This window comes from Pavona decussata, unplaced genomic scaffold (genome assembly GCF_977016875.1).
Source record: "Pavona decussata unplaced genomic scaffold, jaPavDecu1.1 SCAFFOLD_143, whole genome shotgun sequence".
NCBI lineage: Eukaryota > Metazoa > Cnidaria > Anthozoa > Scleractinia > Agariciidae > Pavona > Pavona decussata.
In genome coordinates, this window is record NW_028145556.1 from 692,235 (window position 1) to 715,765 (window position 23,531).

Sequence of the window (23,531 nt, forward strand, 5' to 3'; positions counted from 1 at the left end):
GCAAACAGACAGCTGCTAGATATATATTTGAATGATCATCGCTTGTACTCGTTTTCCGACCGCTGGTCGAGGGGAAGGAAGACTCTCCGTACGAGATTGAGACTTACCCCACATCACGAACGTTTTCTTGTTTTTTTGTTTTGTTTTGGGTTTTGTTTGTTTGTTTGTTTTTTTTTCTGCGTGTCCCCTTTCATGCCGGGACATTAGAAACAAAAACATTATTGGCCCATATCCAGGGCCAGTGCTGCTGAATGAAAGAAAAGAACGCCTCCAAAATATGCAAGAGTAGCGTGTCTGATATGAGACAGTATAGTGCATGTGATTTTCGCACAAAAACTGAACAGTGCCTTGGTTTTGAAGAAACCCAGGGAAGAAACACCTTTGTACTGAAAAGTCATGGAGGAGAAATCACCTGAAAACATTCGAGGCATTTTTATATGAATAATGTATTCAAAAAGCTGAAAAAGCTTGAAAATTGCGGCAATCAGGAGCCCGGCAATTACATAACATTTGTTTTTCGAAAAATTCTGCTTTTTTAATCACTATCAAGGGGAAACTGAACTTGGCTGTTCTGCCTGGGGTACCTGTAGTTATTTTACTCTAATCTGTGATGATAAAAAGGATTTCAGTTTCCTATAGGCCCAAGGGCTAAAACAGATGCCCTTTGGGCTCGTCTTCGGGGAAGAATGCGTGACGAGCCCAAAGAGCATCTGCATACGGGGCCGTAACGTGCACCTATTATGCGAGCTGATAATTGAAATACACAGAACAATTTATTTACAGTTATCCTCATTGTGGTGTGGTGCTGATTACAAGCAATTTATGCGCAGACATAACATCAAACAAATTTTTAAATATTTTATTATTTGCAACCACAAGTTCAGTGCACTTTCATCAAACAAAAGCTGGAAATTTGTTGCTTCGTCAAGATCTAAAATAACTCCGGACTATGAAATTTTCCTGAAAAACTCCAAGGACTTCGTATGCGAACATTGCGCTCAAAATGACCGCTGCACTGCACGGATGGAAAAGTTGTCGGCACTGTCCAGCGTCTTGCTTGACCGGGTTAATTGTTTCTTGGAATGTAAACAACCTTAATAAGCTTTAACAGTTACGTAATCTTAGGTTGCGTGAGAGACTTGCTTTTAGAGAGCATAAAAGCCATGAAGCATTCTATTTAAACTGAATCAGTTCTTGCCTTTGTTCCGTACTCAAGCCAAACAATGAAACATGTCTAAACATTCTTTTGTGCGTTTTTATATCAGTTTAATTAAGTCTATACTGAAAAGTACCTCAATAATCGTCTTAAGGCGCCGTTATACGCGAGGCAATTTTTTTCTAATTCAGTATCAGTTAACCAAAATTAAAAGGAAAATTGATTAACGAAAAAAAAATCTTATATGACGTTTCGACGACCTCATGTCATCATGAGGTCGTCGAAACGTCATGTAACCTTTTTTTTCGCCAGTTTTATTAATTTCCCGTTAAAATGTTTCTCAAAATCGATCTTAATAAAATGTATGTACTTTTACATTTACTCGTGTATTTTTGCTCAATTTCAACCATATTGTAACTCCGATTCTTTTTGAACGGTGATTTGCTTTTATCTGTGGTCTTGGACTCTTTTGCATCTCATCCGTTTCATCTTTTACATTTCATCCATCCTATTTCTCCTTTTTTCGTTACATACTGTCATAAATTGTAATAACAAAAATTTTAGTACACCTTGCAGCGCAACACTGACAAGAGCACTGCATTGCAAGTTGCAGAGAAATTAAATGTTACACACCGCAACGTATCTCGCAACGTTGCGAAAAATCAAAGATTGTCCCGCGATTAGTTCACTCTATCTGCAACTCGCAATGTAATCTTTCGTTGGGAGAAAAGTTACGAAGGGGTTTGTGTACGCACAAACTTGTCTCGCAACGGCGTTGCGTAATGACAGCAACTTTCGGAAGCTGAACTACCTCAGGCAGGTAAACTATAAAAAAGAGTGCAATGAATCTCCCCACCCTTCCGACCCTTATCTCCCGTCTCCCAAATAATAACTACGAATTCAGCCCATGGAAATCCACTGTGCAAAGTGAAAGCAGGCGCAAACGTCCAAAAAGGCGCCTCGGGGATCGCCTCGGGTCGGCGGTTTCGTCGGCGGGTCGGCAGCGGGGCAGAGGTTGATCATTAATCGAAGGTATTGTTCAGCACTGGAAACTGTTCCTGCAGAGGCTGAGAGCTGAGCTGAGTGCGTTCCAGCTTATATACTTTGGTGATACTTTTCACAACCAGGTGAGCTGAGAATCTGAAATATTAGCTAAAAAGCTTTAAAATAAGCTTAAGTTGATAATTAGGGCTGTGCACTTGCGGTTTTCGATCGAAACGAGCTTGATTATTATCTTCGATCATGTAAGGTACAAATTAAAAATGAAAGTGTAATTAAGCTTAATAATTTTCCACTAAGGAAAAATTGGGGCCAAATATTTTTTAGCAACTGAGCTTAATATTTTATCAAATGAAGGGTACCTTAGAACATGACATTTGTGCACTAGTCTACGTACAGCGAATTCCCGTACAGCACCGGCCTGCCCTGTTTATATATGGAGCTTATTCCCATAGCTAGAGCTGCTACTTCACTGCACATATTGGACTTATAATTTGGTCCAAACCCTTAGTTTTTCGATAAGGGATTATAGTTAGTTGGACACACAGAATGTTTCAATTTCCAACCCCAGGCGCACTTGGTGAAACATTTGTGGTTCCCGGGGGTTTAGCTACAGACGACTACCGTTCAAGGGGTCAATACAGTCAACTCTCGCCTTGCGGACACCTCGCTTCAAATCTATATCGCTTGCGGACACACCGATATTACGGACAGCAGTTAAATCCCCGGCAAAAATAAATTGCAGACGTTTGACTGAAATAAATTCCCGCTACAGACTATCGCTGTTAAGGACACTAACTGCGGTACCTTGGGTGTCCCCAATAAAGGGAGTTGACTTATTGAGGGTCAGAGCATGGAAAGATAGAGCACTTAACTTATGTGTAAAATTTAAAAATTAGACACCTTATGCACCTGTCAATGTTATGCTGCTGGGGTGGGGGTGTGCTCAGGTGGGGGATTTAACAACAATTTACGGCCTTTAGTGGGGACTTTTGATCATTTTAGTAGATTTTCAAACAAATTTTCAATGACATTGGATCCAGAAATATCCTGTAGTCAGGAGCATTTGAACAGATAACCTCAGTCAGGTTCAAATGTCCCACCTTCCCCTTGCCTACTTTTGTTACTGCGTATACGCTCTGCGCATCTCGAGATACTTGGATTTCCTATGGGTGGTGCCTACTAATACAGGGATATTTTTGTGCGGTTTAAAATTTTGCAGGGAAAGGCCAGAACTTAGCAAGTGCTGTTGGTATTTAGAAAGAAAACTGGGGGTAACCGTGCATTTTTCAGAGATAATAAAGCTTCATTTTGATAAAAAATGCCATACATTGCTTTGTATGTTAGCACTCTTTAGAAAAATGTGTGGTTATGCCCAATTTTTGTTTTTTGGATTCCAATAGCCCTAATGCTAAGATCTGCTTTTCCCGCATAGTAACAAACTGCGTAAAAATACCTCTGTATTAGTAGGCACCATCCTTAACATTGACAGGTGCGTGAAATCAACCATGGTTCTGTAATTATGTAGCTCCACTGTAACAGGTCTGTGACTGAGTCGCATGTATGTGCTTTATCTCATTTAAAGACAATGTATTCATCTTAATTTGCTTGTTAAGTAGTGAAGCCTGTTGTAAACATGCGACTGATCCCAACGGGTTGACCTTTACCTAGTTCTTTTCCACTCCAAGTAAAAACACGTTTCCACTTAGCTTGGATTAATTATTTTTTTTATACCACAATCTTTTATTAACCTTACATGACACAGAATACAATACTTACAATACTAAACACTTACTTACAATAGTTACAAATTATACTTACTGTACTAAGTACTAACAATACCTATATATATACTTACAATTAATGCTCACAAATATACTTATGTTAAATACCTACATTACTTACAAAAGCTGTTTTAATACACAAAAAACACTACATTACAAATATCAGGGTTATAAGAATAAAAACTAAACTAAATATTACACTAAACTAAGATTAAGGTTTATAAATAATTCAGCTGGTGGATGACTTATTGTAATTTGCGCCTTTGTTCTTTTTAGTCAAACTTTGTTCAGGCATTTCTAAGAATTTTTCAAGAATGTTGGGTGTCCTGTCAGCAGTGGTAGGATTGTTAGTGCTGCTGTGGATCTTCTACGATTTCATCTGGCCGCCACCTCCCTTAGTTGACAGACAGCTTGGCAAACCAGATCGGCCTATTGAGTATAACTTGAGACACAATGTAAGTTAACTGTTATCAAACATCCCCACAAAAAAAAAAAAAAATGCAGAAATTGAAAATTTTCCATGCTATTACTGTATCTATGTAGACTATGATCTACTAACTCTCTGTTGCCTTTTGGTTAGGCATTTTTTTTAGTTTTTCACTCCACAAAGATGAAAGTCAGGATTTATTAAAACATGACTTGACATCATATTACTTATACTATCACTTTCACTAAACAATATTATCATTGGATTTAATAATATTATTATTTTAATAAACAAACAAATCACTGTATTTACTGTAAAGCACCTTATTGGGGACACTCTCCAGATCGAATTGGAAGTTTGGAATATTGGTATTGAGGATGGGGAAAAACTGGAGTACCCAGACAGAAACCTCTTGGAGCAAGGACGAGAACCATCAACAAACTCAACCCACATATGACGCCAAGTCCAGGAATTGAACCGAATCACACTGGTAGGAGGCGAGTGCTCTCACCAATGCACTCCCCAGTCAACTGATTCTCTCCCAAATTTGCCAAAATGGGCAAGTGCTAAACAAAATTCTGGAAATTTTAGCTGGGAATTTCCTTCCGGGTAGAAAAGGTTCCATTTATCCCAAGAAACTGTAATTTCGGTAAAAACTTGTGACACAGTCATATTAATGGCACTGCTGTGAAAGCCAAAGGCCTGAAAATTTTATGAAAGATGTGAGACATGTAAATGGAAAACAGATTTCCATTTGGAATGTCCCAAGCAGAAAAATATGACTACCTTCTTCAAAAGTTTGGTTTCTCCTGGAAATTTTACATTGGGATGACCCAAGAAGTCGTGTTCAATTTCCATTCCAACTAAGAATTTCCTAAATTGTTTTGTAAATGGTAAACAACCATGATATCTAGCCTGAATACCAAAATAGAGCTGATTTGGACCCCCCTTTGTCATTCACTGTACAATATATTTCATTCTAAATAAATCAATGTTAATTCAGCCCAAACTAAGTCTTAATAAGTTATGTCTCTATCTATATTGCTCCAGTGAGAGTTAATGCTTCATCCTCCTAAGGAAAATTTAATTGCAAATTAATTGTGTTTGTGGATGAACTTGCCATTGAAAGGAAGTGACAGTGCTGTAAAGTGAACATCACAAGGCTCTGATAAATGCTCCAAGGTAGACTAATGCCCGGTTCCTTGGAATGGACAATGCGGAAAAATACCCCACTAATGCTGGGTTGGGGGGAAATGGGTACTCATAGAATTGACTGATACATTTTACGTACATTACATTACAATATTACCCAGAAGTTTTCAAATCAGTGCCTCTTAACCCTTGTGCCTCTTATACATGTACATGTATCTTTGATTTCAGGCAGCAAAAATACCAAGGTTGGCAGGAAAAAAATTTATGTTCATGAAATGGCTGGCTAGAACTGTAAGTAATTAAACAGCAGGAAAAAATTGTAATGATTTAAACTGATTTATGAAGGCTCATATTTGCATGTAACATTTACCTTTCCCTTTCTTCCCAATTATAATTATAATTTCAATTAGAAATTAACATAATTATATTTACCATTTGACTTGAAATATTGTTTCAGGGTGTTGGAGAAGTATTAAGAAATATGGCTTTTAGGTGAGTGATGCACATTTCTTCATTTTAATTTCCAGTCAGAGCCTTTCATTGATTTGTTGATTTTTGCACTGATGAGATTCTTTTAATTACGCAGCATGCCCTGAGGGCAGTCTGTGTCTAAAATTGGGCTGGGTTTTTTTTCCCTTCATGGTAGCTACAAATCTGCACATTAATTTATTTGCTAATCCTGGATTAAACTCTGCTCTCTCCCAGCCTAGAAGGGATCTATTGTTCTGATTGTCTTCAACAAAAACAGCCCAATCAAAATCCATTAATTATCAGTGCGTATATTGCGAGGGAGGGGACCCACTCATCCTTACCTGTGTGACATCACATACAGTGTTAAGCCACAATAGAAAAGGCTTTCTTTCAAAATGGCGGCCACATCCATGAATTTAACATTTATTCCATCTGTTTGTCATAGCATAATTTCTTCACCGTGAACTCTCCAATTTCCACTGTTTAAACTGTTGAGTACTACTTAAACGTTATTCTTTTAAGACTCTAATATGCCATTTGTAGAAAGAAAACAAACCTTTTTAAAGTGGTAACTTGAAAGAATTTGTCTTTTCCCATAATTATAAATTGTTGTTGTTGTTCTTAAAAGAATAACTTCTAAGTAGTACTCAACAGTTTAAACAGTGGAAATTGGAGAGTTCACAGTGAAGAAATTATGCTATGACAAACAGATGGAATAATTCAATGCAAAGGAAATAAACTAGAGGTCATAGTTTAAGATTGTTATTGGTGCGTGACGCTGCTCTTTGTCGAACTGATGCCTAACTTGTGCAACTGGTATTAAATCAACCTAACAAAAAAGTAAACTAGGTTTGTTTGTCAATTTTTACTAAAGTTTTTCATTTAGGATTAATTAAGCCTTGTGTCTGTTTGTCTTTCTGTTTTCTTGATGAAAACAACTTACCAGAATATAATTAGCGCTGATGATAAGGTTTTTTCTCATGATATCATTAACAGCTAATAAAATCGATTGATAACTATAACTACTAAAAAGTCATCATTAATTCATGCAATCAACGATCTCGAACTCCAACAGGTAATCAGCCGTTCAATTAAAAATTAATGCTTTAACATCGACCCAAGCATCCCGTGTAACGCTCTAAAAAGCGTCTTGTTTTATATGTTTTTTCTTTTGCCAAACTTTATAGGAAGGCAGAGTTCGGCCTGCTTATTCACCTTCGAATCCCTGATGCTCCAACATTGTTTCCATTGGCTGAACCATCTCCACAGACCAAGAATCACTCCTCTGTGGACTTTGATAGTTTGTTGGAGAAAAGGTATTAAATATTATATTAAATGAAAGTCTCAGGGTATAACTTCCGAAATAAGTTTTGTTATGATCGTGTAGTTCCTGAAAAAATCCATACCCACCCCATGGAAGGTCATCGGAAATTCCTAGGGGGAGGGGGGTCTTAGAAGCCAAAATTTTAGAAGCAAAGTATAAAGCAAAACTGAAATTTCCTGGGTGGGGGAGGGGGCGGTGTGGGGATGGGGGTGCAAATCAAAAAAACCTTCCATGGGGGTATCATGGATGTTTTCTGGAACTGTACATTGGTCTATTTTTTCCATGTGGCCTATAAGTTTACTTGAAAAAAAAAAAGGTTTTTTTTCCTAACATCTGGCTATGATTTTAAAGAAAATTCCTTGGATAAGGGCAAATTTTTAACCTGGAAGCCCAGTTCTATTGGCAGGAGCAGTTTTAATTTTTATTTGAATTTAAGAAATTCGCCCCACGCATCCAGCCTATGCTGACAGGAAGCACCTTGCTCACCCCAGACATCTAGCTTTTGTTCTAGCAAATAAGCAATGTAATCAAAGGCCAGCATAAACAAAATCAATAGTTCCATCTTATATTTTACTTATTCCAAATATAAGCCCCCCCTCCCTTCCCTTCCCTTCCCTCTCCTCCCTCCCCCTCTCCTCTTCTCCCCTCTCCTTCCGCCAAATATATGTACATGTAAGACTGGTGGACTATTTTAAAGGTTGCCTATCTTGCCAAGTGTTAATTAAAATAAGTCATGTTTGTTTCTATCTCACAGCAACGATAACGCTTGTAAGGATTCTTTCAAGTTCGTGACCATTCCAGACCTTACAAAGCAATACAGGTACTAGTAATGTTACATATAAATGTTGTGGGTTAAATTTTTTTTGGTTTGAGAGTTATCAATTGAAACCAGTTTGATCTTAGTTAAATTCTTTGTTCAAGATTGTAGCACTGAACCTGAGAAGGTAATTAGGTAAATTGTTATAACAATTATGCTGGTTTGAAAAATTGGTTTGGTTTAGAACCAAAAACAGATTTAAACCACAAAATTCACAACAGCACATTGTTTTAATTTGAGGAGGGGAGTAGAGGGGGTATATGGGGTATCATCAGTATACTGGTATTTGGAAACAAGTTTGATTTTTTTTTTTCAGAATTCTTATAAAAATATTGATATTAAACTCCTGCCTCGTAAGCACTAGACTGCAGAATTGGAGGTCAAGGGATCAAATTGCTTACCACGTCACTGGTGGTAAAATTAACTAAAGCCATATTTTTTTCTGCAAACCTTCTCACACTTATATAATATTATAGGAGATGTTAAAGTATCTACAGTTACTGTAGGCATAGTCCCTGTTGAACTTTGTGATATGGAAAATAAGCTAACCTAAACAGACCATAGGCCACTGATTCAGGAGGGCTTTTTATTGTAAGGTTGTTTGCATCAGAGATTTGGCCTATAATTTAAAGTTTTGAAGGGGCTTACTTTCCGAGAGCCATATTATATTTTGAATTTTATTTTTGAAGGTTGCAGAAGGTAACTCCTTTACAAATAGCTGAGAAAGTGATTGAGGTCATAAAAGACTCAGAGAAACAGACTCCTAAATTGAGAGCAATAGTCCAGCACAACAAGGAGGACATTTTAAAGGTAAATAATAGTCAAGGTTCTGTATATGATTATATTATGATTACATTTTATCATAGATTAGAGAGTGCGTTTGATGTCACCAAACAAGCCCAGGCCAATCTCGATCCCAGGCTCTCTCTCTCTCTTTGTCATGTCATCGGCCCCTGCAAAAAAAATCTGCAAGGGATGCCAGATGTATGTCCCAAGATCCATCGACCCATCCACTACAAGTCCCATAAAATCTCGACTCAAATCCGTATTAGGAAGCGTTCTTCCTACGTTGAATGTCCATAACTTGGTTGTTATTCAACTAAACAGTACTGAATGACTAATCTTAACGTGATCTTTCATATGGTAGTGTCCAGTTATAAATTAGATAAAATTTGCAACTTGACCTAGTCCCTTGCTCAACTTCTGAAAGTGGCCTAAATATTGCCTCCCATAATTTCTTAGCTTAATTATTGTTGCAACTTTAGATTTCAGGTCAATTTCATTCCTTTTAATACAACCCAAAAAGTCTAACTATAGGACAAAAATTGAAATAAATGTGATGGAATATTTTAAGCCTGGTGAATAAATGAGCACGAATGACACAGGCTTTTTCTCAGAAAAATGAAATCCAAGTGCTCCTATCAGTAGTCGAACCTATAACCCTCCGATTACTAGTTCGGTCAAGTGATCGGTTCAGCTCTTATAGGTTCGAATATTTATCATTCTCAAGACAAAAATTGGTTGCAAGTTTTATAAGCTTTTAAAATATGGGGTAATCAAACGATAAGGATGTTAATGTATTACACTTCTTCTTTACATCAATAATGAATTGTCTTAAAAGGTCCTTAATATATATTTACATTTTTAGGCATAAGAATATGCATGCCAATATTGGGGCATAAATTAATGGTTAACTACTTAGCTTATTATAGCACAGTGCGGTCTTTTATCTTCAGATGGCAGCAGCTTCCACCAAGCGATATGCAGAAGGTAATCCCTTGTCTTTCATGGATGGGGTCCCTGTTGCTGTGAAGGAAGAGTTTGATGTGGTTAGTTGCTATGGTGATGAGCGGTCTTTTATATGCTTTTTTTTCCTATACTAGTCTGAAAATCCTTCAAGTACATGAAGTCATTAATAGTATAATAGTCTATATTTTTAGCAATATATAATCTTTCATGGTATATTACATGTACTTTTAATATTAGTGGAGAGTCGAGAATGTCACATCCCTCCAGTCCAGACTCTCCACTGTCAGTTGAAGTCCTGTACCATTTGTGAATCTTCATGCAGTTTCCCATCTCTGTTGTCCTCAAGTCCAGACTCTTGACTCTCCACTAAAGTACTACACCATTAAATTATTTTTATAAACTGCCAAAATAATGAATTTGATTTACAACCATTATATATACTTTCTAATGAAGTCAAACCCAGATTTATGTACACTGCATAATGTAGAGAGCTTGGTTTTTTGGACAATGTCTTTGTCCTAAATATTAACACTGAATTCACTTGCAACATAGGTGTATTTGTTACTAAAATATACCTGCTGACACTTCATTAATCTGGGCACTCATGGATGTTTTCTGGTTCAGCTGCATATATAATTGCTACTTTACAGGTATTGTAGTGATTTCTTTACCATTTTTAAGGTGCCGTATCGTACTCGTTGTGGTACAACATTTATGGGCAGCACACCTGCCACAGAAGATGCCACGATCGTGAAAAAACTGAGAGATGGAGGCGCAATAATCATTGGCATATCAAACATGCATGAGCTAGGAATTGGTACTACTGGAAATAATCCAAATAGGTAACTTGAACATAATATTGTATATTACCTGAGTATGACACCTTGTTAAGTCATGGTTTAAAAATTGTGAATATAATTTAAGCAGGAAAGTTTAGTAATCATTTTACACAGGAGAATCAAGTTACCTCCAATCTTAATCATGAGCATGCAGCTACTAGCAACAGCAACAACAACAACAACAACTTTATCGTACTACTCGACAGCTCTAGTGGTTTAGATGGTAAACCATGGTTGAAGTAATTTATGGGTTGGTGGGTTAAATAGTTATGCCTATAGTTTACATAATATTCCAGGAAATTTTAAACTTTTGATTGTTCACCCTCCTTGTAAATATATTATGTAAACAGGCTCCATGGGACTCCAAGGAATCCATACAATGTGAATTATTACACTGGTGGAAGCTCAAGTGGGTCAGCGGCAGCAGTAGCGGCAGGTAAATGAGATGACTAAAATACTAATTCTCCTAACTAACTGTCATGAGGGTGTGCTATTAACATGAAAATACAAAACTACAAGGTTGATCAGGAGAACAGCTTGCAGTGCTTGACAATAAAGCTTGCATGAACACTGTACTTGGCCAAGACCAGTACAAATGTACCCTCAGAGTGGGCTAGTAAACTGAGAAAGGGACACGTCTTACTTACCCCTGGGTTATCAGTTTGGGATAATTTTCCTGTAGAAGGCTTTGTTAAACATTATTTTAAGTCTTTAGTTTGATTAATTAAACATGTATGTATAAGTTAAATTTTGTACAGTTTAAAAAAAACATTGAGTTTTTAAAGTTTGAAATTTATTACCGGTAGTCTGATGCTCAAAAGAAAACAATAAAGTTTACAGACCACTAAATTTCCTTGCAATACTATTATTGTTAGTTAGTATTATATCAATGCTGCTGATTTAGGCTGACTAGCACATTTTATCACTGGAACAAAACTTAGTGTTGAATACAGTGTACTGTACAACCTTTAGGATCGGAGCTGACATTCAGAATTCAGGGCTACCAACCATATGATGTGGATAAATTTTTTTGTCGGAGTTCAATTTAATATCTTTTATGTTTTTGAGCAAACTAATCCTAGTTTGGCTAGTTGACGATACTGATGTTTTCAGCATGAAAACTAATTTTTTTGATACTGTGTGCTCAGCAAGTTGACAAAATAACAAACCACTCGGATTTACATCAACTGTTCTGTAGGTTGTCAAAATTAATATTATACAGGTAAAGGTCACTTGTCCTCACAGTCGGTCTGAAGTAATAATAACTTCTGGAGAAGTTTTGGTGGATATATTTTTGAAGAAAACAGAATAGTGTGAACAATTTTTCATGGCAAGTTATTTTCAATATTTGGTGATTTCACACGAGACGTAACAAAAATTATAGAAGTACCTGTGAAAAATCTTGTGCCATATGGTAGGTAGGTACCATTGCCTGCTCATGGTGTCCAGCTTGTATGTTTATTTGTGTTATACGTTTTACTTGAAGTAATGAGAGCTTAATACAATATTAATCCTGACTTTCCCAGGCCTGTGTCCAGTAGCATTAGGTACAGATGGGGGAGGATCTATACGTATTCCAGCTGCGGTGTGTGGAATTGTGGGAATTAAAGGTATATGCAAGTATCTTTATGCTATCCATAAATTGTGATGTCAGTGTACTTGAAAGATATATAAATTTGATCAAAACAATAATAATAATAATAATAATAATAATAATATTATTATTATTTTATATTATATAATATTTTATATTTTTAGACTTTGGCTTTTATATATTTTTTATATATTTTATATTTTTTATACATGTATATATATTTTACTGATTTATTCACGTGCTATTTTAAGTTTCGCTTGGCTCACAGGTTACGCTACGCGCCCTGTGGTGCTTCTTATACTGTGCATACAGATAGTTTTACTGCGCATAATAATAATAATTTCCCAGTCCAGGAACTGTTGCCTAGACACTGTCCGCAGCAGGTTTCAGAACAAATTGTAAACTGAAAAGTTATTCAATAAAATAGACATAATAGTAGTAATAAATAACAACAACAATAATTTAATTTTATAGAGTGCTTATTATGTCTGCAAATGTTCATGTGCACTGTAGACATGACTACATGATTACATTCAAACATTGGTGTGTCTTCTAGAGAATCAGATTTAATGAATAATCTAACTGTTAATTCTTTCTCCTGCATTTAGCGTCATGTGGTCGTGTAAGTACAAGTGGAGAAGTACCTCTTGCACACACTGTCAGTTGCACTGGTGAGTTGGCCGGTTTACTGTATGAATCCAATGTCCATTTGGTGCTCGAAAATATGGTTTTCCAAAAACTGCTGGGCCACTCCAATATAATGAAACCGCAAAGGACTGAGAGCATAACTGACCTAAATGCGTTTCACATCGCTTTTTGTTGTTTTAGCTTGGATTCACTGAAGTTTACTGAATGTGGCTTTCAAATCCTTCAGAAAACATCGCTCAAATATTTTAATCCACTGCTTTGCGCTTCGTTTGCAGAAACGTAGCGTAAAACAGCGGATAAAACAATGAAGCAACGTTATAATCCGTTTTCTGAAGGAATTCAAGACCATGCACATGCAAAAACTCCGGTGAATTTGAGCTAATATAACAAAAAAGCAATCTGAAATGCATTGTGTCAAAGGCGGGAAAACATGCAACCGATGCCAAGCGTGAGAAAGCATGAAACCGGTCCGGTGCTAAGCGCGGGAAAACATGTACAGGCTTGAAAAATAATGTAACCGGTAACAACTGCCAATCGAAGGAAACCACGGAAACAACGAGTCACGTGTTGCTATCGACCGTCTGAATTAAAACTACGTACTCTTACATTACATTTTGTTCACTCGTTGACGTCACCAGGTCCACTTTGTGCTAGCGTGAGGGATGTCGCTCTAGTGTATGGTAGGTACTGGATTGCAGGTCTCTTAAAAGTTAATTGTTCAATGTTTAGCTTGAAGCGTGTAGTTAATGTATGGTATAATCCATGCCCAATTTGAACAGGGTTATATCGGCCATAATTAATTGGTGCAACATTAGTCTAGCGTGAAGTGGCAAGGAGCATGGTACAATTAACGATGAAAAAAGTGTAAAAGTTGCGCGATGTTTCGATCTCATCATGGCATCATTCTCAAGCTTAAAAATAATGGTTGATAAACTACTGTATACATGAAGTTGACAAAGACTTTCTAGCGTAAATAGAATAAAATTAAGGAATACTAACAATGGTAAGTGCTTAAGGTTACCCTATACCTTCAGAGGTGTCTCGCGTTTAAGCCATGTAGCGCGTTCAGTTTAAACTGTAGATATCTAAACCCCTATATCAAATTAAAGCTTATAGAGCTGACTATCAAACTATACCAAGAATTTTGAAATAAAATGAAGCTACAAGTCAAAGCGAATTTTGTTTTTCGCTAGTTTAATTTGCTCCTCAGTTTCCGGACCCAAAGCGCTAAAAAAAGGTGTCTGCGTTTTGCCAAATTCAATCGCAATGAAAAGTTATAGAATATTTTGGAAATAGGATGAAAAAAATGTGGAGTGATCGTACAAAAATCGCTCGCGGAGAAAAAATATTGCGAAAGAAAAAATTCGTAGACACGTTTTTGTTGTTTATATGTTAAACTAGCTACTGTCCAAATTTGAAGGCAAACCAACAAATTCCTTTTGAGTTTTACGTCTTTGAAGTGGCTCCTCCAAGTGAAAAAAATTGATTCGAGAAAACAGCGCTAAAAATTCGGCAATTTATTTTTTTTTAAATTCTTGGTTTAGTTTGATAGCCAGCTCTATAAGCTTTAAACCGGACGCGCAACATCGCTTGGACGCGAGACACCTCTGAAGACACCTCTGAAGGTATAGGGTAACCTTAAATAATTGTCCTTTACAATGTTCAGTACAATGAAGCGTGATAACTGTGACAGTAAATAAGCTAAGAGGTTAAACAAATAGTTTCGCAGGGATAGAATTAGACTGCGTGTTTAGTATCGGTTTCTTCTCTCGAATCCAAACAGGCAATTGAGCTTTCCTCATCAGAGGTGAAGCTGAAAACATACACTACACATTTAAAAAGCAAAACTGTGTTGTAAGTGGTAGGTAAGACATTTTGTAACCTTTTTTTGTAACTATTTTTCACTTTCTTGTACGGCAGGATACATAGCGGGGAAAGACAGCAATGACCCAAAAAGTGAGTCTGTGTGTCAAGGTTTTTTAAAATGATTTCTGTATTACGGATATTGGCAAAGTTATCTGCTTAGCTTAACTTTTGTGATCGCGACGGGTTTTTCAAAAGCCGCTTAACTCTTTAAAATTGAATAATTTCTCTTTACAACATCACTACTTGATGAAACATGCAAGTTATGAGAATAAAGGAAATGACCACTCAAGGTAAAATGTCTTGATGTTTAAACAAATTCTCCCAATTGCAACCATGAGGAAGTTAGGAAAAAAAAAACACAACCTTGACAAGCGGAAAATACATTAATTTTAGCATGGCAGTTAGTAATACAGTTTTGTTCTGCTCAGCTCTCTGCCAACCAGACGTGACTCTTGATGGATTTGATGACATCGCATCTCTGGATGGCATAACTCTTGGAATAGACTGGAAGTACTTTAAGGTATATTAAAATGAACAGTCCTGCATTTATACGCTGCTAATGTAAAATTAACTGTCGACAGCAATGCAGATGTAGCTCGCATTGTTGACAATGTCAATATTTGACTTAAAAGACGGCATAATTTGTCTGGGATGAATATTAAAGGAACCAAGGTAAACGAAAGACGCGTAAAACAGACGAACTAAAGACTGAAGAACTGTTACCTGGCGACAAAACTTTCATCTCGTATATTTCCATTTTCTTGGCCACATTTTAGGCCCTGTTCTCACAGATCATATTACAGCAAGATAAACTGATCTGAGACTGATCTAACGGGTTAAATCGCTTTCTTTTGAGTCGGTTTCTACTTACTTAGTAGACTCAAAACACGAAGAACACTTGTCATTTTGTTGAGTTGAAACTCTTTCAAAGATTTTCCCGCCATGCTAATATTGTTGTGCTCTCTCTTTCTTGATAGTTTTATTCGTCTAGTGCCAGGTTTATGCATCTCCGTATTTATATTCGACAGGCAACTGAGAAAAATTACTCTTCTTCTATGAGAAAAATACTTAAAAATGCGCAGTTTAAAAAGCAGTCAATAGAGAGAAGTAGGAATCGCGTTTACGGCAAATGTGAGATTCGCGTTTTTGTCAGTTTATTGAAAAAATAAGCGCATAAATGAGAATAGTGTATAATAATCCTGGCCTTTGATGCTAAACTACTCAATTTTACTGAGAAACTGAAAACAGCGAGCGGCAAATGTAGGATAAACATGGTCACGTGGTCTCTTCTGCCGTTTGGCGGAAAAGTAATTCTTAATCTCTCTGATATTGCACTCATTCAATGGTGAGTAAATGCTGTGTTTTCTAATTGTTGAAATTTTATGTTGTAGGATAGTGATCCAGAGTATCATCAGCAATGTGAAAAAGGTGCTGCATCTTAATACAATTCAGTAACGGAAATATAAACTGTAGATTTGTACACCTAAATCCTTCTGTGACCATAAACCTTTTTGCGATAAAAAATCTTCACTTTGCAACAAATACTGGGCATGAAATACAGTGTTCGAATGAGGGAAATATAAACCCAGTTACAGGCAATTTTTGTGAAACTTGACATCCCAGAAAATTATGAATTTTAAAATTAAGGTACCAGGAAACTATTTCTTTCTGGCAAAACTTGCAGAGCTAGGCTAAAAGTGAGTTTTCCATACATTTCTCTTAAAATTCTTCTGTAGACTTTGGCTGGGTTTCACAGACAAATAGATTACAAAAATTAAGGCATGGTTAATTTCACCTTTATTGCCAAAAAACTTTTTTCGTAAAGGAGCATGGAAAGAATCGAAAATTAACACTACTGCACCTTTTTCATCTCAGTTATATCCTTTCGATTTCAAGAGAATAATCTTTTACCTAGCATCTCAAGTTTTCCAATTTATAACTCAAATTTGTTGTTGTTGTTGTTTTTTTTTACGAAAATTGTTTGACATCAGACTTCACGTTTTGCTTGCTGTATAAAAAAATGCGTTTTGTGCAATGCTTTCCCCATTTCCTATGTTCGTCTGCTCGAGGCAGCTGCCCTTTTTTCCATAATGACGAATTTTAGCATAAGATTTTTTTTAAGTATAGCGAGATCTATTCAAACAAAAGTTATTAACCCAATAGTGATCAGAATCTAATTTCTCCTTATAATATCACTACATCAAAAATACAGGCTGGGAGAATAAACAAAATGATCAACAAAGAGAAAATGTCTTGATGTTTATACAAATTCTCCCAACTAGCGTCATAGGAAATATATGAGAAGAGTGAGGAGAATGTGCTGGTTGATATCGGTGCCTGAGGGTTGTTTATTAATTAATTTATATTTTTTTAAGGTTATTTAGCAATTGACTATCACCATAGTTAATTGAGGGACTGGTTATGAAACTTTATCATGAAAATAATGGTGCTGCAATTTATGTTGGAAGGGCCACGACGCAGTTGAATATCTCAACACGAACGTTTCTATTGGTCAGTTGCTCCAACACATTTCAAAATCTATTGTCGTCTGTGCACGGTCAAGGCCAAAAATGCTAACAAAAACATATAACAAAGAAATTTGACAGGCTTCATAACCATTGCCTTTTATTAACTATGCTATCACATTCATTGTTACCCTGGGAGCACGGATTCCTTTGATCTAGATCTTTGCTCACAGGGTAGTTCATTCTGGGAGGAAACTTGATGATTGTTTACCAACGTTTTTGTCTTAACAGTTGTTAAGTATTTGGAGGATCTTGGAGCTTCTGTTGTAGCAATTCAAATCCCGGAGTTAATGGTACGAAACACTTTTTGTACTAACATTTTGCAAATGTTTTAACTGATACAACTGACTTGGATGTTCGGCGTCGCAAGTCTAAAACAAACTACTATGTTTGAAGGTCCCACAACCTTGCACGCGAAACACAAAACGTTTGTTGTACGGTTTTTTTCCGTCAATCTAAGTGTGAATTCAAATTGCGTGTGTCGCTATTATTCACTTTGACGTCGTTATTTGGGACTTTCCGGATTTTAGGTAAACCCGGCCGCTTCATTTACATTCTAATAGTTCTTGTCGCACGCCCAGTTTATCTAGATAAGAAAATTGCAAGTAACAATTGATGGGTCCGGTGCAAAACCAACATAAGTGATGATTTGGCCTTGGCATTCAAGTGTCTCTGAATTTGCTCCAATTTGGCTTGCAAACAGACTGGTTCTTATGTCAGAAATATTTCCATGTTTACTTTAAGATTTCAGGGCCCAAATTTGCCCAACAATCTTATGACTTTAGCCTAAACACAGAACCAACTGTTAAGTGATGTTTGAAATGCTTTCGTTTTTTCTCTGTTTAAAGCTAACCAAAAGTTCCAATGTGATAAGAAGTCATGTAGGCTCTACTTTGGCTAAGAAAGAACTTTTTGTTTAAAAGAAATCATTTCAAACATCGCCTAACAAACCCAAAGGGTTCTTCTCCAAATTAGCGAGTTTTGGGAGACGGTTGAAGCAATTTTTGAAGGAATGTATCGGAAAATGGAGCAAAAATTGGCTGCAGAGTCGCAAACCTCGGGAGGTAGGTAGGTCGTGAATTCAGCACTTATCGTTTACATTAATTTGTGAGTTAGTCAATTGAAAGGACATTTCGAGCTACACAGTATGAAAATGTGTTAGCTGAAAATATTTAGTTTCGAAAAATCATATTTTCCCATACATTCCTTTTGTTGTTTCGGCGCCATTGATGTGTTTAATGTCATCTTGTCCCGAATTTCTGGTGATGGGAGAGTTTTTCTTCAGCAGACCTGCACTTGACCCTGGTAACCGGCGGTTGCATTGTTTTTTTGGGGGGCTGGGGGCATTGTTTTATTGTTCTTTCTTTTGTTCTGTCGACCAACCATGTAAGACGTTGCAAACGGTGCAGGTCGCTCCTTTTTCTTGTGACTTTTTCGGAATACCGTCAAAGTGGTAGAGGCGCGCATGGTGGTTAACTCATTGGAATTTGGACTTTCGATTGGGCGGTCATCAGTTCGAGGCTAGCTTGGTCTCGTCTTTGCTGTGTTGTTTCCTCAGACAAGAAACTTTGCCCCACATTGTCTCTCTTCCCCCAGGTGTATAAATGGGTATTGGCGACATACTGTTGTAGGTAACCCTGCGATAGATTAACATCCCATCCAGGGGTGAGACAGGGGGAAGTAGCAATACTCCTAGTTCAGTCCATGCTACAGAAACCCCATTCAGCTCCGGCCGTGTGGGCACCTTGTGGTTCATGGTGCAACTTTACCTTATATCTTCGAGCGATTTGAAATTTGCACTTTTACAAACTAGAAGTTCGACTCACTCGATTATTCTTTCAGACTGCAAACTGAAATGAATAACTTTTATTCTTTGTAAGCTTCCGTGTGGCTAAGACAAACTTCAAGATTATAAAACCGCTCTCGCAAACCTCAAACCAACAAATCAATGACATGATACTATAAAAGTCCTAAACATCGCCCTTAGAAAGGTTAACTTCAGTGATATATCAGCACAGCCATTGAAAAGCAGAGTCCACCATACAGGACTATACGGGAGGCTCCGCCCGAAAGTGGTACATTTTCAGGCTGGAGGTATATGAAAGGGTGGGGCTTCACGAGCTGAAGTATGGGCGTGAAGGGTAGGAAAATCTGTTATTTAAATTTTCAAAAGGGCCTTTTAAAATATCTCGAACGGACCAACCTAAAAGAGATCCAGTTTTTCTGCAGTAGGTATGTCAAAGGGTTACCTGTTAAAAAGGATATGTAAAAGGGTAAGGGTTTGGACTACGGGACGGAGCATCCCCGTATGAAACTTTCTTCAGTCTCCCCTCTCCCCCCCCCCCCCCCCCTCTTCCGCTACGGAGAGTGGGGTGAACCTACACAGGCCCTTGTGAAGATTTGTGATTTGTTTTTTTTTTTTTTATTTTACTTGCGCTTGCAGGAGACTTTCACGGCTCATGGTATCACCATCGTTTCAGAAATGGCCACCGCCATGGAGGAGGAATATCATAAATATCACAGTGAAATGGTAAATGTCTTTATTTCTTTCTTTGTTCCCTGTCCCCCTAGCGGCCGGGAGCGAGAAGAAGCCACTGTATCCGCAGGCCAGTTTTTTTTTGAAGAGCAGTTCGCGGGTTTTCAGTAATTTGACAAAGCTTTCTCAAACTCATTAATAATTCAAAAGCCAAAGGCAAAGGAAATCATGCACCGTGACGTGTTTGGATATCTAATGAAAAACTCCTAGTTTTTGCATCCTTAATTTCCCTTCAAAATCAGTTTGTTTGAGAAGTTATATCAAACACTCGTCACAGTGTTTCATCACAACATCAAAAACCTTGAAGTTCGTCAAAAATACTCCGCTATGCGTCGTTTTTTCAACTCTCTTCTCGGTGTTTGATATGTGATGAAACACTGTGTCTCGTGTTTGATATATTACGTAAAGCTTGGCAGGAAAAAAAGGTTCGTAAAAGTTGGTCAGGTTGTTAACGAAAGAGGCTTAGAACACCTATGATTTTTTTTTTGTTTGTTTGTTGCTGTTGTTTTTTTTTTTCGTTGCATGACCTTTGTCTATTAAACTGAAGCATCACGACAAACAGCTACTGCGGTTGATTGTAATAGGCCATTTGCGATTTGCTTTGAACCTCATTACGAAAGCGAGGCTTACCGCAAAATTAATTTGTTTGCATATGAATGAAAACTAATTTTCATAATAAAAACAATACTCTTAGCCTCGCTTTCATAATGAGGTTAGAAGCAACTCGGAAATGTCCTATTTTTACAATAAAGTTTTCCTGTTTTTGCTGTTATACTTAGCAAACGATGTCTCTGTTTTTGAATTTTGGTTAGTTAACCACGAAAGTATCTGCCAATTTGAATTTTCAATTACTCCGCCTAGTTTTTGTTGTTGTTGGAAGACTGAAGCGCTTACCTTTGTTTTAATGATTCTCAGAACCCTGAATCAGTTTCTAATCTGGGCATGGGACGGATAGTTTCTGCGCGAGACTATATCCAGGTAAGGTTTTCCTTTATTGGTTTGAATGAAATTGTAAAGGAGGAAGGCAGCGTGGCCGGAGCCGGTCTCGGTTTCGAGTCTCGGTCTGAGCTTAATGTGCAAAAATTTCCTTAAAACATGATATTAATATTATATATGTATATTTAGTTAATATACAGTTTTATAGGTATTAATAAGACTAACTAAATATAAATATGTAAGGTGGAAATGCCTAGTACCTATTAGCTAAGTTAGCCATATAGTTTTTTTAATTTCTAGTTAGTCACTAGTCTTGTTTAGTTACATTTTAAATGTAGACATCTACATACATACTCAGCACACACACTCACACACGACAAACACACTGCACATATACTTATTGTTGAAATAATAGTAATAATAATGATGATGATGATGATGATAATAATAATAATAACAAAAAATTAGAAGAATTCGACTGGCTTAGACGTTAAATTTGCTTCGATAGTAAATACTGATTAACTTTTCGTGAGTGAAGTTGATTCTCGGTAGCTCCGAGTTCAAGTCCTTGGCCTTGCTTGCAAAAAAGCAAATGCCTCCTGCCCTGCAGCTTGGATTCTCAACGATGTTATGTTCTATTGGAAATATTTGATTCTGATTCGTTGGATTCATTATTCCTGAAAAGCCCCTCACTGGGTTAGGACAATTAAGTAATAAACATTAATTCTCTCGAGAAAGATTATGTATTAACATGTCACAAGCGTGAGAAAAATTTTAAAAAAAAGTCTGAGTCCTTGCGACCTTCCGCCGTTCACCGGCCGGATGCTCTAACCACTGCAGTTTCTGGGAAACTCGTGGGGAGCTTGTGTGAAAATCTCTTTTCTCCTAAATACAGGCCAAAATAGTTCTGATTTTAAGGTATAAAATGGACCCAGCAGCTAAAGTGAGTCGAAGAGTGGGCTGAAATGGTCTTTGATTTGGGTCGTTTTGTCTCAAATTGTGACCAAAATTGCCCCACAAGAGGTTGGATCATCCCTTAGGTCACCAGGGCTAAATTTGTACCGTGAGACAGAAACAGATACTTGTGCGAGTTCCCTCTTGTGTGTCTGTGTTCAATTACATCTTACACTCTCACACTGACACGAATCCAATTCGATGCTTACCACTTGGCTAAAGTTTCCGGTTCGACCAGTTACAATGCAAATTTAACGAAAGATCAACCGGGAATTTGCCGGAACAAACCGGACGACTTCCGGGACGCTTCCCATTCTGCCAAAATTTTCGATTCTACCGGTTGAAAAACATATGGAACGCGCTGATCAAAGGGAAATATCCCTGACAAAAACTGACAACCTTCGGAGGTAATTTCACTTTTTTCCGTTTCAACCGGTCAGAACGGAAATTAACCATCAGGTTCTATTTTTGTACAAATTGTCGTTTGCATTTTGTTGTCTTCTTGCGCCATCACGCCAGTTTTTTCTTAATCTACCAATGAGATTACAAGTTTGGAACGAATGGAAAAGAAACCATACCATACTTTTGATCATAGTTAATTGAGGGACGGGTTATGAAACCTTGCCATGAAAACAAGGGTGCTGGAATTTATGTTGGAAGGGCTGCGGCCTTGCACAATCCTTTGTTTTAACGTTCACACTTCAGTTGAATATCTTAACACGAACGTTTCTATTGGTCAGTTGTTCCAACATATTTCAAAATCTATTGTGGTTTGTGCACGGTCAAAGCCAAAAATGCTAACTTTAATGTCCTTTAGTCATATTACACGCTTAATCATGGGCAACCGTTAATGCCCGTTCGGCGTTCCGCTTATACTAATCTACCTAGTGCAAAACGTGAGAATATATATTGTGAATACATAATGTTCCCGCCACTCCACGCGTTCAGGCCCTCCACGCCATCACATCTCTCCCCCATTTGCGGATAAAGTTCAAGGGTGCATTAGTCTATGTGGTGCAAAATACAACAAAATAAACGAATAAATATTGTTATTCACAGACAAAGTTTTTGTATCTAGTGTCCTTTGTAGACGTTATTTTCCTCCTGGGCCTGTCATGGGCTACATGTCTTTGCTCACGGTCACTATCACGGTCTGATCGAGGATGGGATCTGGGCTGCTGTTGTCCATGCTGAGGTTCGCGTATTCTATCCGTTGGCACCGCGTTTTCACCGCGGTCTGTACCGGGCTGCTCCGAACCTGCTCTATCCACGGTAACAGCGTCCGGCTCAAATGCGTCTTCACTGTCGGAGTCGTCACACTGAACCGATTCTCTACACCCGTTCTTAAGCAGCTTCCAATCCGCGTAGTTCCTGGTACGAATTTTCACATCGTTCTTAGCTGTGATCATGCTTCCCTTGACACCAATAACCACCATCGGGTCCGGGTCATACAGGGGCGTTAAGCTGTGTTTCCGTTCTTGTTTGCACAATACCGTGTCTCCGACTTTGATTTTCATCACAGCTGTGTGTCTTCTCTTATCCGCGTACTGCTTCATTTTCAGTTTCCGTTTTTTGTCGTTGTGGCGGATCACCATGTCGTCCGGATGTTTAGGTTGTCGCTTGACCTCTGGGAATTTTCCCCGTAGTTCCCTTCCGAACATGAGTTTGTTCGGGCTGACTCCGGTGGTTGCATGTTCAGTTGCTCTGTATGCTCTGACTCCCCTGCGCACTTCATCCCTCACCGGTTTGCCTTC

At 37.7% G+C, this 23,531-nt stretch overlaps 1 protein-coding gene across 3 annotated transcripts in view; it reads left to right on the forward strand.

Moving 5' to 3' along the window:
* The first annotated feature begins 2,152 nt into the window (after positions 1 to 2,152).
* Positions 2,153 to 23,531, forward strand: part of LOC146466468 (uncharacterized) — a 29,143-nt gene continuing 7,764 nt past the window's right edge. For 2 of the 3 annotated variants that reach the window (XR_014867977.1, XM_085127205.1), the window contains exons 1-19: positions 2,153 to 2,283; positions 4,216 to 4,394; positions 5,747 to 5,809; positions 5,976 to 6,010; positions 7,177 to 7,305; positions 8,068 to 8,133; positions 8,820 to 8,940; positions 9,867 to 9,959; positions 10,561 to 10,721; positions 11,069 to 11,154; positions 12,245 to 12,328; positions 12,921 to 12,983; positions 13,599 to 13,640; positions 14,881 to 14,916; positions 15,255 to 15,346; positions 16,218 to 16,254; positions 17,583 to 17,644; positions 19,795 to 19,881; positions 20,803 to 20,865. Coding sequence is in view for 2 of the 3 variants with exons in the window: in XM_085127205.1 (XP_084983331.1) it covers positions 4,254 to 4,394; positions 5,747 to 5,809; positions 5,976 to 6,010; positions 7,177 to 7,305; positions 8,068 to 8,133; positions 8,820 to 8,940; positions 9,867 to 9,959; positions 10,561 to 10,721; positions 11,069 to 11,154; positions 12,245 to 12,328; positions 12,921 to 12,983; positions 13,599 to 13,640; positions 14,881 to 14,916; positions 15,255 to 15,346; positions 16,218 to 16,254; positions 17,583 to 17,644; positions 19,795 to 19,881; positions 20,803 to 20,865 (1,461 nt within the window). In the remaining variant the exon portion in view is untranslated. The remainder of the gene's footprint in view (positions 2,284 to 4,215; positions 4,395 to 5,746; positions 5,810 to 5,975; positions 6,011 to 7,176; positions 7,306 to 8,067; positions 8,134 to 8,819; positions 8,941 to 9,866; positions 9,960 to 10,560; positions 10,722 to 11,068; positions 11,155 to 12,244; positions 12,329 to 12,920; positions 12,984 to 13,598; positions 13,641 to 14,880; positions 14,917 to 15,254; positions 15,347 to 16,217; positions 16,255 to 17,582; positions 17,645 to 19,794; positions 19,882 to 20,802; positions 20,866 to 23,531) is intronic. The other variant, XM_085127206.1, reaches the window with a different exon arrangement.